A 14899-nucleotide genomic window follows, 5' to 3' on the forward strand; every position below is an offset into this window, starting at 1 on the left:
TCAAAGCCAGAGGACAATGCTTTATAACCAAAACTTTAAGATTGTATTGCAAACAGGCCTGTATTTTTCAATAAGGAGACATCTGAGGGCAGTTGGTTGCACTGGATTTTATTTAAAGGTGTTGGAGTTTAGAAAGTTAAATACAAATGCAAGCCACACTTTTCAGATTAAAAAAAAAAGACAGAAAAGTTTGTGGGTTTTAATGTAAAACGTGGAAGAATATATAAGAAAGTAATGAATTTGAAAAGGATGTAAGTAAAGATTGGAAAGTGACTCGATGGTACTTGTGAAGGTGACGATTACTGTCCGTGGAACATCTGGAGACCTGAGCTGCTTCTGCAGCCTTCAGCTGATGAATACTTCAGGCTGAGAAGAAAGGGGGAAATTATCCAAGGGTTAGGGAAGGGCTTCCCTTTGTACAGACTTGCCTTGGCCTCAAACTGAGGTTGATGTCCTGGCTGCATTCCTTGCAGTCGGCCCCTTGGAGCCACAGCCTGAAATCCTTTTTTTTTTTTTTTTTTACAGATGTCAGCTGTCAATACTGCAGGAATGCACTTCCTGGAAGTTAGCCTGGGGTTAATTCTAGGTCGCAAGAGATGCAAATAAAAGAGACATGACATTTTAAGGAGGGGTAACTCTAAAAGTAGAAATTTCTCATACTTTAGTGTCCAAACTGTGATGAAAAATCAGCACATTCCCAGTCACTTTTTTGAGCATTTTTACTCAGCAAACCGCTGGAACAATCCCCTCAGCTGTTGCCCAATAGACACAACGGTGCAAGGAAGTGGGCAGGGCCGCACACTCCCCCCACCAGGCTTTATAACATTCCCCCTCACATCCGCCTTGCATACGCTGAGCGTTGTAAACAAAAGCAGGTCTTCTGCCACAAGACAAGGCTTAGTTTTTGTGGACTTTTTTTTTTTTGTAGCTGGGTGTTTGACTCGGGACAATCAGAAGTTGAAGCAACAGGTAGGTTTGTGAAACCGAATATATTCAACTTTTAAAGGGGAACCCAGTGGCGCTTTCTCGCTGTCTCTGTGTGAGGGGTTCGCAGCATGTCTGACCACGTTGGGATTAGTTACGCGTAAAGCGAAACTTTAGCATTTTCACGAGTGTGCAATAATTTTTTTATTTTGTCCTATTTATGCATGTGTTTAGTAAGTTGCATGCACAAGTCGTGTTCTGCGTGTCTTATTTAGGAGATAAATAAATAAAGAAAGTCATATGGTTGATCATCTGCAGCTTGCATATATATATATATATATATATATATATATATATATATATATATATATATATATTTCTTATTTTTCTGCAGGTGAGGAAAAATAAAATGCACGTTGCCTGTTGCAGAAACACGCTGAAGTGTTTAGGACCCTTCCACACGTGTCACTAGAGGCGTGCGCCCATCCAGAAAATACTTTGAATTTTTGAAATTCTACGAATGATATGGGATAAGACGCATTGCAGTTTTCTTTTTTTCTATCAAGCCACAATATTAAACAAAACAAAAACAAAGCATGCGTTGGGTTAATGGAAACTGAAGTGCTGTGGCTTTACTGCTCAAAATATACATTAAAAGATGGATTGAGAAGCTGAATTTCCACGTTGCATTATATAGATTCAAAGGCATTTCAAATGTTGACATGGAGCTTAATCCGGTCTTGTGTTGTGTGTAATAGATTATTGGACTGACCTCAGAAGTACTAGTGAGTTGTGTATCAGGAGGACCCATACCACAAAAACACCAGCTGTTGCTGTCATGTTTTCTCCTCTCTTCTTTTGTGCTTTTTTAGGGCCTGGTCAACCCTTAAGTGACCCTATTGATAAAACAAAGTCCTGAATGATTTTTTTTTATCTGTGATTGTCTGAAAATGTAGGTCTTCAGCAGCTTAATCTGACAGGCCCTGCTGGCGCTTCAGTTGCTGCTGAGACCCGTGCTGATATTTCAGAACCAGGGATTTGACAGATTAAGTGAGTTCCCAAAGATTAGAGAAGCAATCATTGTTTCTGCAGATGGCTTTGTGGATGTCAAACAGCGCGAGGGCACTTCACTAGCTTCGACTCCGCTCCAAAACTTTGTCACGTTCCTGAACTAGTCAGTACATGTTGGTCTTATTGAAACCAACTTGTGCTCAGGGTCTTTATCTGTAAGACTTTGAGTTTGAGCTGGTTGCCAACTCCAGGTTGTTATTTAAATCAGTGTTGTTGTTGCCGTCATCTCTGGATTTAAAGTGAGAGCATTGATGTAATAGTAGTTTTCTCCATGGAGCTTAACCACATCGTCTAAGTAAAGAAGGAGAATAATTTTTCTTATGAAAATAGCCCCATGTCTAAGAGTTTTGCGTTAAAAAAGTTCACCATGAATGTGCCTGTTTGAAAATTCGCTGCAGCGCTGGCTTTGGTGCGTCTTGCTTTTTAGCACCACATTTTAGCTCATCCCAAACACACATCCTCCCACTGTTTCCTGTTCATGATTGCATAAGACACTTTTACTACAGCCAGACCAAAGCAGTTTTGAGGGAAATATTTTTTCTCTAAAGTTCACTATTTTTCAAAAGTCTCCCCCCTCGACAATCTGTGGTCCAATTATGAATCCCAAAGCTGAACATCAAGAAGACGTTAAAGAGTTTGCATTGGAGAGTTCCTTTCAGCAGCGCCACAATACTATCCCTTCGAAGAAAATGTTAGCACAAACAACACAAGTGGGAGGTAGCCAAAAGATTATTGTTATTTAAATTATTTTTAAGTTTCTTTCCCATTAAAATATTAGATGCACCAATCAGGGTTTTATTGGCCAATACTCATTTCTGGCTTCCACTCTAAATGTAAAGCAAACCAAATAATTGGAGATGCTTGATTTTTCTGGCTTTTTTTTTTTCTTGCTGTTTCTGACTTTTTTTTTATTTCCTGAGATCTACAATACATAAAAGAGGAACAAAATGTGCGGTAGTTTCTTTATGGAAGTGGTGGTAGAAATGGAAGGATTACTATTCCTATCTCTCAATGATAGATGTCCCACCAATAAGAGTTTCACGGGGGGATGTTTCTGCTCATGCTTTTGTAGACTGAAAATGGTGGAAGCTCGTTTTGTTCCATTTTCAGTAAATAAACTAGTTGATTACCGTTCACAGCCGGTCAAGGGGAAAAAGCTGAGGTTCTACCAATTGTTGACCTTTGGGTGCTACTCTATGTTGCATGGTTCTTTGTTGGCCAGGTGAAGCATACACTAAGCAAATCAAGCAAATTAACAGGTGGTGGAAGAAAGGATGAAGTATGGCCTCTTTCTTGGCTAATTTATTTCAGTTCTGTTAGTAATTGTTTCATTTAGCTTTTTCTCTAATACCTTACCGCCCAGAAAGGAAGCCCTGAACAGTTGTCTTTTCTTTTCACTGTGGCTTTTCTTTCTCACATGACTGAGGAATCTTAGCGGGGGCCGGTGTCTTGAACTCTTCAACAAAGCTCCTGCAGTGCAGCGGTGGTCCTGTTTTGGATCGCTGCAGACAAATGAACCTGTTGTTCGACACTCCTCTTCATCTGGCTTTGGCGCTGGACTGCTTTAGCAGTCAGAGTAGCATACACTAGCAGTGTGTGTGTGTGTGTGCACGCCTGTGTGCTTTGTGGGTGTTTTCTGTCAGACCACTATATATGAAACTTGATCAATCACTATCTCTCTCTTTAATGGGAAACCTTATAAGTTCTTTTTTTGTGTGTTAGAGCTTTCTAACTTTCCGAATGCACATTGTGAAAGCACATTGTGCCAACCTGGAAAAAGCAAACACAGCCAGAGCAATCGAAAGCTGGGGAAAGCTCATAGAGATGGGTCAGAGGGTGGGAAGTTTTGCTGGGAACCAGGGTGTCGGTTGCTTCCTGTGAATGTGGATGAGTCCTGGTCAGTCCAGCCTCCCTTCAGCTGTAGAGAAAAGAGAAATGGCTCGCCTCTGGCTCTCAGGAGTGACCAGACAAGTGTACAAAGAATCCCCTTTAAAAGGCTAATTTGATTTGCATGCAGAGTCGCAGCCTGCATGTTCTCTACTCCAACAAAGCAGCATGATCTGCATGGCTCCACTCCTTCCTTGTTTTATATTCAGTCTTCCTCTTTTCATACTTGCAGTGCTTCAGATAAACACTGCTTTAGTGTTGTGAAATTCATCCGCTCTCGAATGCCAAATTCTTCTAGCAGTTCTGACGATGACAATCTTGAGTTCAATATGGTTGATTTCAAGTGAGCTTAAGAGGAGGGGGGTCAAAGTCACTGGGATCTCATTTCCTCCTCCTCTTTCAGTTAGATTTCCTCTTTTTCTGCCAGTTGCCTGAGCGCCTTGTCGACCAGGTTTCACACTCAGTCCGTCTATGTTTGTAGTGTGGGCTGTTAGGTGTGGTCCCTTACATGATCCACATGCAAGTCACAACTGCAAGTGTTTAGAGGTTGTTTTTTTTAAAACATTTTTTATAAATTTCCACCTGAGGCTGTGTACTGTAGTACCGAAAAGAAAAACACACACTAATGTTCAAGTAGTTATTTGGCAGAGTGGGAGAGCGACTATTCTAGAAGCTGAAGAACAATCCGAAATTCCTTTCATGTATTATCTGTTACAGAGCTGCACTTTCTCGTGAAATATTAGTTTCAGAAAACATTGAAGTTCACATTGGACCTTTTCTAATTATTCTCTTCTCTGTCATTCCCCAGAATCTGTAGCTATCTGCAATGGATGACATCAAAGTTGAGGCCAAACCCCTGTTGGTCGACAGAGAACTACCGGTATGTATGCCGAAAGCCAATACATGTTTATGAACACATATTTGGAAAGTTAGGTCTTGGCATGGTATACGCCAAAAAAAAAAAACAACAACCAAAAACAGTTTTGTGGCATTTGCTCAAAATTTTTAATCAAAGACATCTATGATGATTTAGCCTGGAGTCTCAAATTCATTGAATCACAACTGTCTTGGCAATATTGCAGTGTGAAATAGTCCCATCAAAACGCGCTGCTAACATGCAGTATTTGGCAGTGCTGCTTTGTTTTTATACTTCATGCCCCCAGGAAAGGGCAATCTGGACTTCTAATGGCAGAATTTTGTGGTACCTCTACAAGTGACGTTTGGAAAGCATTTCAAAAGTACACATCGCTGCATAGAGTCAGAACCCCACACATGCAAATTTGCCATGATGGTTAAAATGTAGCCTTTATAAATGGACTACTGTCCACCAGCTACTGTAAGTGGTGCCGTTGTACCACTGAGCTGCACACAACTACACTCATATTAAGTATGTTAATATTTAATGTTATTCTCAGTTATTCCCTGCTGTCAGTTATTTGTTTTGTTACACTGTTGTGACAACAGTCATCAATTAGTATGATCTTGATATTTTTCCGATTAAACACAATAAATGCAGATCCCTGACTGTGATAAATGTTGGCTAATTTCAACAGATTTTTTTTCACTGTTTTTTTTTTTAATATATCCTGCTCTCCTAGACTAAATACTTAAAAATATGAAACAACAATTATTCCTATGGCTGCTTACATGACATAACTTATATGTACTCTACTTTTGATTCCAATGCATAAGCTTCAGCAGAACTACAGAGTTAAAACTCCTCTAAGTTTAGTGTTCTTATAGAGTGACAGTCTCACAAACTGATATTAGCTGTGTAAGTTGTTGCTTATCTGTTTAGGTTATAATTCTGCAGTCAGCAGCTTAACAGGCAATCTTTGAAAACATCACTTCTGGATGGCAGTCCATCAGTCTACACACATTCATGGTGTTTTCCCATATCATTAATGTCATTTTTATTTTCCCCCTTTTGCCACAGAATATGTTATCAAACAGTCAAATGTGTCTTACAGCCATCTGACCAGCTGGGCACTGCAGCAGATGTAGGCAGGGTTATGCTTTAGCAGCTGGAGTAGCTAATCTCATTTCTAGATTTGATTGGACTGCTGTATGCACATCGGTCAACAAACCTACAGGAATCATAAGGCTAAATTTCCTGAAACTTGAAGGGGTAGAATACTGTCAGAAAAAACTCAAAATTATGCTTTTTTAAAAACATTATAAATTAATGGAATCCCATGAAGCCAAGTCCATCGGTTATGACAGGCATTTCAGAATCTAAATAACTGTAACTTTTTAAAAAATTTTCCTTGGAAAATGCAAAGCGAATCTCAGTTCGCATTCTTTTTTTAAAATTGAGAACAGACCATCTGTTGTCAGTGATGAATGTAGCAGTAAAAGTCAAACTGCATTCATTGACAGGGTTAGGCTCTTGTGAAATTCAATTAGTTCTTGTAATTGCATTAAGTTGATCCTTCCATTAACCTGTTCTCTCCTTCCAGGGCCTGAGAGAGGCTGTACTGCAACTTGTTGTCAAGGTACGGCTTCACAAACAGATTTATTGCATTACTACTCTCTCTAGCCAAAACATGTTGTTTTTTTTTTGCACGTTTAGGTTGCACTATGCTTTATTATTTCTTTTTTTCCATTGTGTGTGGTGCCTGATATGAAGGGTAATCATTCCCATTCAGTGTCAATCATCATTAGCTGTAAAGTTTTATCCACCATGGTTGGTGACTTATCTTCTCTTCTGCAGTGTTTTTGTTTCTAGATAAATCTAATTAAGGTTTTGCTACTGGAAGTGATGAAGCTACTGGAAGTGATGAAGTCTCTTTTAACTACTGTACATCTGAAAAAGGACATGCATGCACCTGTGGTATTGTGTGTGAGGTTATATCTACACCAATGCAGCTTTTCAAATCCAAAATCCTTCTTTTTGTAAAAAAGAAATCACTTACAGTTGGTGTAGTAGGACCTCACTATTTTCTTCATTCATTAAAATGAATTCCCGCGGGTTCAGGTGTTAAATCCGGAGTCCCATTGGAAAGTGTTTTTCTGCCCTTTGGCCCAATTTGGACCTTTCCCCCCGAAAAGTTTATATTGACTGTATGAGCTTGTGCTGTCTCTCGGCTCAGAAGTTTGTTTTAATGAGACGTAGCGGCTCCCAGCTGTTACAGAGCGATGAAGGAATGTTGCTCTGCATTATTTTTCTCTCCTAAAATTAGAAACAACATCACCTTCAGTCATTTTCCCATTGGCTCAATGCCGACTTGCAACATTCTCAGGTGCTTCTCTTGGACCTTTGAGACCCTTGCAAATATGGGAATTGCCCTCATGAGGGGGACGCTCTTATGCGGGGCAACTCCCTGACTCCTGAATTCCTCTGACTTGACTAATTGATTGGGTCACTAGGAAGTATCTAGGCCATACATCTGTGGTGACCTGATTGCGATAATTAGTGACCTAGGATTAGTGAAGGGGACGACATCATGCTGTTTGGTTCCACGTCGCTTGCCTTTGCGACAAAATCATTGTCATGCAGCTGCATTTTACTTCTATGGATTTAATAACCGTGTCTGGGTAGGCATACGCAGTTACAGGTGTGCAGTCATCTTCTTGCACATGTGGAGGGATTATCCCGCCTTTGTAGCCTACGTGCCTGAGCGGCCCCTGCAATGGCAGAGGGGACGGGACAAACAAGATGTGAGGATTCCTGTCACATCCTGTACATGGGATGTACACACTATTAGAAATTCCTACAATGCTGCACAATTTGTACGGTTATTTTTCATAAAGTAGTCTTCAACTATACTAATCAATATTACTTTTTTTACAGGCAGATAGTTGTGATTCCTTTCAAGACACATTTTTAATCTCTAGGTTACCTAATTTTGCTCTCCTTCATATTTTATAACTTACACTATAGAAATAATATTTTCTATAAAACCGCCCCTTTTTTTGGCTCTTTAATTTTGTAAAACACAGTTTTGTCCTGTTTTAATACTATTAATAGTCTTCACTTTATTCCTGATTTAGACTTTTTTCCAATGTATTGGTGAATAACGGCAGCTGTCAATCCTTTATATATTCCTCATCTACCATTTCTGATCATACACACATCTTTACGCTTGTTCCGTTCCCTGACTGATGGCCCTCTCTGCCCGACACTGGCTGATCCAATTTAAGGATGTCTTCATCTAGAATTAGCTTGTTTTGACCAGCCCGCAAGGCACCCTGGGAGGCTGTGGAGCTTAAGGCCGGTCGGTAAGCAGCAAGGGTATAAAATGCAGCTTGTGGCACAGGGCTGAACAACTTTAGAGGCTTACCAAGTGTTGAGATCTGTAGCTCGGAAGGGAGTCTGCGTTGTTGCATTTTTTTTTTCCAACAGCGAGCGGTGTTAGAACTCGAGTCCTGCAAACATGGTTCTGGAGGATTCTGATGTGGAAATGATCGTTGCTGAAATTGAAGTCAGCGTGAGTAAAGTTTATTGAGGCTGCTAGTGGATGGCATTGGTATGAGTCTCCATATTTAGATGCGTTTGTCTTACTTTTTTTTAAGAATTGGTAAAATTTTCACAGCCTGGGGAAGATTTAAGCAAAGTGGCTATTGGAATATAAATGATATGATGATTTCAATCAGTTTCTAGAAAATGTTTTGCCTTTCTTGACACTCTTCTTTCACTTTTAAGAGCTTTGGCTGGCTTTAAGAAAAATACCTTTTTTTTTTTATGTTTGTTTGCATCTATAGGAACACGATGTTGAGACTCCTCACGGAAGACTCCACTGCACGATGAAGGGCTCTCCCAAAGGGGACAGACCAGTCATTCTTACCTTCCATGACATTGGCCTGAACCGTAAGCCCTGCTCCTTCCTCAGCTTTATCTGAGTGAAACATCTGTTGTTCCTAAAGCCGGTGGGGTTCTTAATGACTGTGCCATGTGTGATCAGATTATCTACGCACAGTAGGAATGGGTCGGAATAAGATTCCCATGATATGATAACCTTGAGTAGCAGAAGAACGCCAAGATTTGCTCATGTTTAAAAAAAATATATAAAAAAAAATAATGTAAGCAAAGTAATTATTTTGCTTACTCTGTGCTTCAGAAACCTGGGGAAAACTTTGATAATTTTTTTTGTTTCTTAAGCTTTAAACCTTAAGAATGATGTGGTAGAAAATTTAAGCAATTCTGAAATTGTAGCTTTTGAAAACCTTTCCTTTGTGTGGTCACTGCCCCACATATCTATGCTTAATTATTTAAACTCCATTGCATTACTGAATCTTAACTCTCCCATCTTTACTTATTGTGTAACTGGATACTCCCTTTTACTTCTTCAGAATCCAAGTCCCGCCCTTATAAACTACTGCTAATTTTTTAATTTTTTTTTTATGTGCAGACAAAGCTTGCTGGGACCCGCTCTTCAACCATGAGGACATGGCGGAAATCATGCAGCATTTTGCTGTGTGTCATGTCGACGCCTTGGGGCAGCATGAAGGAGCCAACACCTTTTCCACTGGGTGAGTCAACACACACACACTGTCTGTGTCAGGCAGTCTGTGACCTTTGACTGGGTGCAGGTAGATGGATGGATTCCTGCGGATGTACTTGGGACATCCTGGTTTAACATGTGTGTCGCTAGGGCAGGCGTTTATCTCTGTAATCTCTTGCTTTGATGTTGGTGCTTTGGCCCTTGGTAACGCTATCCTGGCATAAAGCGGAAAAGAATACTGGTGGTGTTCTGATAATGAGCAATATACTGTTATAAGCTTAACTATATATTTTTAAAAAGTTTTCAATTGTTCTGTTTTTTTTAAGGTACGAGTATCCCTCTATGGACCAGCTTGCTGAGACTCTCCCATTGGTGCTGAAGCACTTTGGGTAAATTGAACTTCAGTTTCCAAAGAGCCTTTCACTGTTTCATGTAAGGAATTCTCTAACCCGTTGTTCTAACAGTATCCACGTATCTCTATGCACCGCAGCCTGAAGAGCGTCATTGGAATGGGCATCGGAGCCGGCGCATACGTGCTGACCCGATTCGCCGTAAGTTCACACCTTGCTCTCTCCCATTCACACTCCATAATTCGGGTTTTAATTAATCTCAGATTAGCAGCTAATGTGTTTCTGCCTTCTGCTTATTTTGGTCTCAAAAGGCCGCTTATTACCCAAGCTCCCTGAGCCACAAAAGCCTGAGGAATGTAGCCGATCGGCTCAACTCTAGCACTTTGTTCAATAGAAAGTCTCTGTGTTGATGGAAGACTGTTGGAGACAGCTTTTAACTCCGTATTGGACAGAATAGTTCAGATTATTGCGTGGCTGAATTTACTACATGCATAGGACTCGCATTTCTAACATTGAAGACCTGAAATGGATCTTAATTAAAATTAGGCAGCAACATCTACATTTCCTAAGTTTAAATGACCAAATGGAGAGACTAGATATTTTGCGCTCTAAAACAGAATCACTCACTATCAGTTCATTTTTCTTTTCCGTTTTAGCTGGACTATCCAAATATGGCGGAAGGTCTCATGCTCATCAACATCAACCCGTGTGCTGAGGGATGGATGGACTGGGCTGCCCACAAGGTAACATATTGAAGAACAGCAAAAATGTCAGTACATCTTGACTGTTGATGGTAGCTTGAACAGAAACCTGCATCAAACAACAACGAGTTAGCCCTGTGCAAAACCAATTTTACTCTAAAGAGAAACAGGGATGGGGGGTGTTTATCAATATTGTGAAATCTCACACCATAAGATCTCATTGCACATCTATCAATGCAAGATAATTTTTAACTTTCTTTGTTATTTACATTGTTTTTCTGTCTAATTGTAGATCAGTGGCTGGACCCATGCTCAGCCTGATATGATTATTACCCACCTCTTTGGAAAGGTACAGCATTTCCCATTTCTATATCTGTAAATCTCAAAAGGCTTCTAAAATGGTCATGAATGAGGATTCTAAGTTTAACATGTAATTTTCGGTTCCTTTATAGGAGGAGATCAACCATGACCATATCGCTACATTCCGCCATCATATCTTGAACAACATGAACCAGTTCAACCTGCATCTCTTTGTCAAGGCCTACGAGAGGTAATAGAATAAGACTTCTGTCAAAGGTTTTAACAAGTCAAGACGCAGCTGATTTTCTCATCCTCTCTCTACAGCCGGAGGGATCTGGATATTGAGAGGCCGGTCCCTGGATGTAATGCCAGAACTCTCAAGTAAGCATAGGCAGCCTCCTTTTTTTTAATTGTGAGGTTAAGGACAAAATAGTTTGTAATATTGGTCAACTGATTGTATTTTCTTCATCCAGGTGCCCTTCTCTGCTGGTGGTCGGCGACAATTCTCCTGCTGTGGATGCTGTGGTGAGTTCAGGCCGGTCACTCATTACTTTGCTGGTGCTACAGATAACGGCCTGAAAGTGCTTTCTGTCCACTTCGGTCTTCTGTTGAGGGGAGAAGATTTGCCAGTTTACGTGTTGCATTATGGCAACATTTGAACTCCACTTGTGCAAAAACATGGTTCTAGGAACAAAGATCAAGTGACTCAGATTAGATTTAATCTCCTAAAGTCAAGAGATTTGAGTTGCTGGGTTTACTCGTAGCTTAGGAATTGTCTCAAATCCCCTAACTGTTTATTTATATAAGCGCTAAAAGCTTTTACTATCTTATTTGCGGTATGGTCAGGATTCCTGGGAACCTTTATAAACTGGTCTTGTTTGTGCTTGCAGGTGGAGTGCAACACCAAGTTGGACCCCACAAAAACAACCCTCCTTAAGGTGAGAGTTCTGTCCAGTCCCCTTTGTTCCACTCATTACCCCACTCCGGACCTCCCTGCTCCCCTCCCATATTCTCGTTAAGATTATAATAGCCTTGATGGAAACGCTTCAGCTGATAAGTTTCCAGCGGGTCAGCACTTACTTGGTGACATATTAACCAGCGCTGCCACAGCTGAACATGTCCTTGCATATGCACTTTGCCTGTGCAATCTGCATCAGCTGACCTACTTTTGGTCGCCTTTGGCAACCTTTTTATCGGCTGCACCAAAATCAAATGGCTGCTGAACTGAAAAATAGATTCACCGTCGAAACTCTAAAGTAGCACAATTGCGAGGGACAAGGTGGTAAAATGGGTCATCTTGGGTGTCTTTTTTATGGAAGGTATTGACTGCTTCTGTTTTTCTCTTTTCTTTTCCAGATGGCTGATTGCGGAGGCATGCCCCAGGTCGACCAGGTGGGTTCTCTTGTTTTTCAAATAGAAGTTCCTGTTGCAGGGCAAACTGGCTGTGGCTGGATAAGGAGTGCATATAGTCTGTGTTTGTATGTGTGCGTGTGGGTGGACAGTAGTGTAAGAAGGTGGCATGTAAGAGCATTAGGAAGAGGCAGATATGGACTACAGTCGTCAGGTTTTAATCCTGCTCACTGAGCTACACCTGCCTGTAGCAGCTGTCATATCTCTCAGTAAGCTGCTGGAGGGAGAGATGGAGCGTGTTGATGTCTTATGTAAACTGAGTGATTATTTATGACATGGAGACTGATTATCTGTGTTTCTGCTCCTCCCTGCAGCCTGGAAAGCTGACGGAAGCTTTCAAGTACTTCATCCAGGGAATGGGGCACAGTAAGTAATCAAAGTTTTGGGTGTTTTGACATTTTTAGGTGTGTGATGAGATGAACTGTTCTGAAAGCGTTACTGACCTGACCCTATCTAAGGCGCCTCTGCCATCTTGTGGTGAGATGAAGAAGTTTGTGCTAACGGGTCACCTTGTTCTCTCTAAATGGTTTGCAGACCTCATTTAATGAACTTAAGTCTTAAAAATGTATATTTACATTATGTGGTTTAAAGCAAAGGCTCCCACTTAGGACCACTTTTTATATTTTCAATGTTATAAAAATGAACTGGAATGCCACCTGATGTGTGAACCTAGAAGGTTCTTGGTAGCCACCAACCTTGCAACAAAATGTATAAAGGCTGCTTTGCTAGTAAAAAAAAAAAAAAAAAGTACTTTAGCATTAAAACATTTTGCATTTCAGTACCACAAAATTCAAGTTTCATTTCCACAAAAGATGCACGGATAATTTGGGCAGAAATTAAAAGCTTGTCATTTTGTTTTCCTTAATCAGTTCTGAATCAAGTCAGATATTAATAGAAATTAAATGCATGAAAACATGAAGAGCTAGATCTGTGCATATTTGTTTAGTTGCTAGAGTGTTGGAATGCATAAACTTCAAAAAGCACATTATTGGCTTCTATGGCTAATAATAGTTGGCATGGTCAATTAGAACAGTCAGTAAAGCCAACTGGGTTTTACTTTTGCAGCAAGAACACAGAAGGTGACTCTTTGCGTTCTAACTTATGAAGAAACTGTGATTAACAACTTCTTGGTTGGTTTGAATGGCTTTATTTCTAATTGGCAACAAGCTAAATCTTTAGTCGACTCCATATTCTGACTGTGCTTCTCCTTTGTCAGTGCCCTCTGCCAGCATGACCCGCCTGGCTCGCTCCCGTACCGCCTCTGGCTCCAGCATCACTTCAGATGGCAACCGCTCGCGCTCCCACACCCACGATGGCAATCGCTCGCGCTCGCACACCAACGAGGGGAGCCGCAGCCGCAGCCACACGACCGAGCACGGCCACACGGACGGCACAGCCAACAACAACGTGGACCAGTCAGGGCCCAAGTCCGCTGAAGTCTCCTGCTAAAGTGAACGCCCCGCCCCTCCCACAACACCCGTGCCCGCTGCAGACAACAGGAACCTCTCAAGGTCCCTTCATTTTGTGCTGCGTTGCCTCTTAATTATACACACAGACACACACACACACATAGATTCATACACTCTTAAAGCAGACAGGGACACTAACATGACATATTGTGACATGTAAAAAAAAAATGCACAAAGGACTCTTGCTTGCAGATCTTCCACTGCAGCTGAGATGTCTACATTTGAAGATAACTAGAATTAAAGGTTGTGGTCAACTGTTTTTGTCATTCAGGGACTCGTACACGTCCACCCCAACAAAACATCAGCACTCTTTGGTCAGGCAGGAGAGCAAACGGAGGCAACGCAGCATTTGGGGGACACTAAAATGGAGAATATCAGAGAAAGCTGTGGCTAAGAGTACTCCAGCTTGTAAACTATTTCTCTCGCATTTAAGCAGAGTTAAAATCCAGCATTCCTTTTGTTTCTCCTCTACTCTTACCACGTTTCGACACAGCTTTCTCAAATTTACCCCCCTGTAAATGTCTTGTTTTCTTCTCACTAATTGTCTGATCATTTACTCTAATGTTTCCAAGTGGCGTCGTTTGTGCATAGGAACAGATTTGTAGTCGTAAGGGAAAGAGAGCGAGGAAGCACTCGGACGGATGGATGAATTGTAAAGGGCTCATTGTATCTGTAGCTTCACAAGTTAAGGGAGAAAGTTTTCAGAATATTCTGTAAATGATAATTTTATTCAGCTGGTGTTTGTTATCTCTGAGGTGTTGGGTTTTATTTTAGTTCCCCTTTGCTCCCTTTAAGATTTCCATGCGAACCTACTGTTTGCAGGTGAAATACAACTTGAATTAAGACTGAGCATTTTTCTGAGAACATTTCATTAAGAATTAGCTTTATAATGAATTAAAATGCAAATTCACACAAGCTTTTCAATCATATATGCTTATTTCTTTAAGTTTTTTTCCCCCTCCCAAGCTATATGTATGCTGATTTCTATGCAATCAAGCACAAAGGAACAAAAAAAGTGCCATGAAATTGTTCGCTTTTGAGATGTGATGCTCCTGTGTGGCTTTTGGATTTGTTGGGTGAGTGCAGACGGAGAGGTCCACATGTTAACATGAGGATAGCCATAGAACTTACCCGATACCATTTCCTGTATTTTACTTGCACTACAGCAACATATTACTTTGCAGATTACATAAATGCAGCTTTGTAAAGATACCATGCACAAACCATCTCTTTGATGTAGGGGAAAAAAATAGCATTAAAAATGATATAACGGTTTGTATTTATTAAAAAATGACAATAAAAAAACTTGTAACAGATTCCCTTTTGTTGCATTATTGCATATT

General features: G+C 40.7%; 1 protein-coding gene across 2 annotated transcripts; it reads left to right on the forward strand.

The window, feature by feature from the left end:
• The first annotated feature begins 813 nt into the window (after window positions 1-813).
• Window positions 814-14872, forward strand: ndrg1a (N-myc downstream regulated 1a). Of its 2 annotated transcripts, XM_028035624.1 has the most exons (16): window positions 814-969; window positions 4691-4762; window positions 6342-6377; window positions 8587-8692; window positions 9234-9354; window positions 9653-9715; window positions 9817-9877; window positions 10333-10419; window positions 10670-10726; window positions 10830-10927; window positions 11002-11058; window positions 11151-11202; window positions 11568-11615; window positions 12034-12069; window positions 12402-12453; window positions 13304-14872. In XM_028035624.1, the coding sequence occupies exons 2-16, from the start codon at window positions 4709-4711 to the stop codon at window positions 13534-13536; spliced, it is 1161 nt and encodes a 386-aa protein (XP_027891425.1). In that variant the 5' UTR covers window positions 814-969; window positions 4691-4708; the 3' UTR covers window positions 13537-14872. The 2 variants fall into 2 exon arrangements, with proteins under 2 accessions (XP_027891425.1, XP_027891427.1); XM_028035626.1 differs by lacking the exons at window positions 814-969; window positions 4691-4762; window positions 6342-6377 and adding an exon at window positions 6417-8312 and having other exon boundaries at window positions 13304-13536.
• Window positions 14873-14899: the final 27 nt, after the last annotated feature.

This window comes from Xiphophorus couchianus, chromosome 13, assembly GCF_001444195.1.
Source record: "Xiphophorus couchianus chromosome 13, X_couchianus-1.0, whole genome shotgun sequence".
In the NCBI taxonomy this organism is placed as follows: Eukaryota; Metazoa; Chordata; class Actinopteri; order Cyprinodontiformes; family Poeciliidae; genus Xiphophorus; species Xiphophorus couchianus.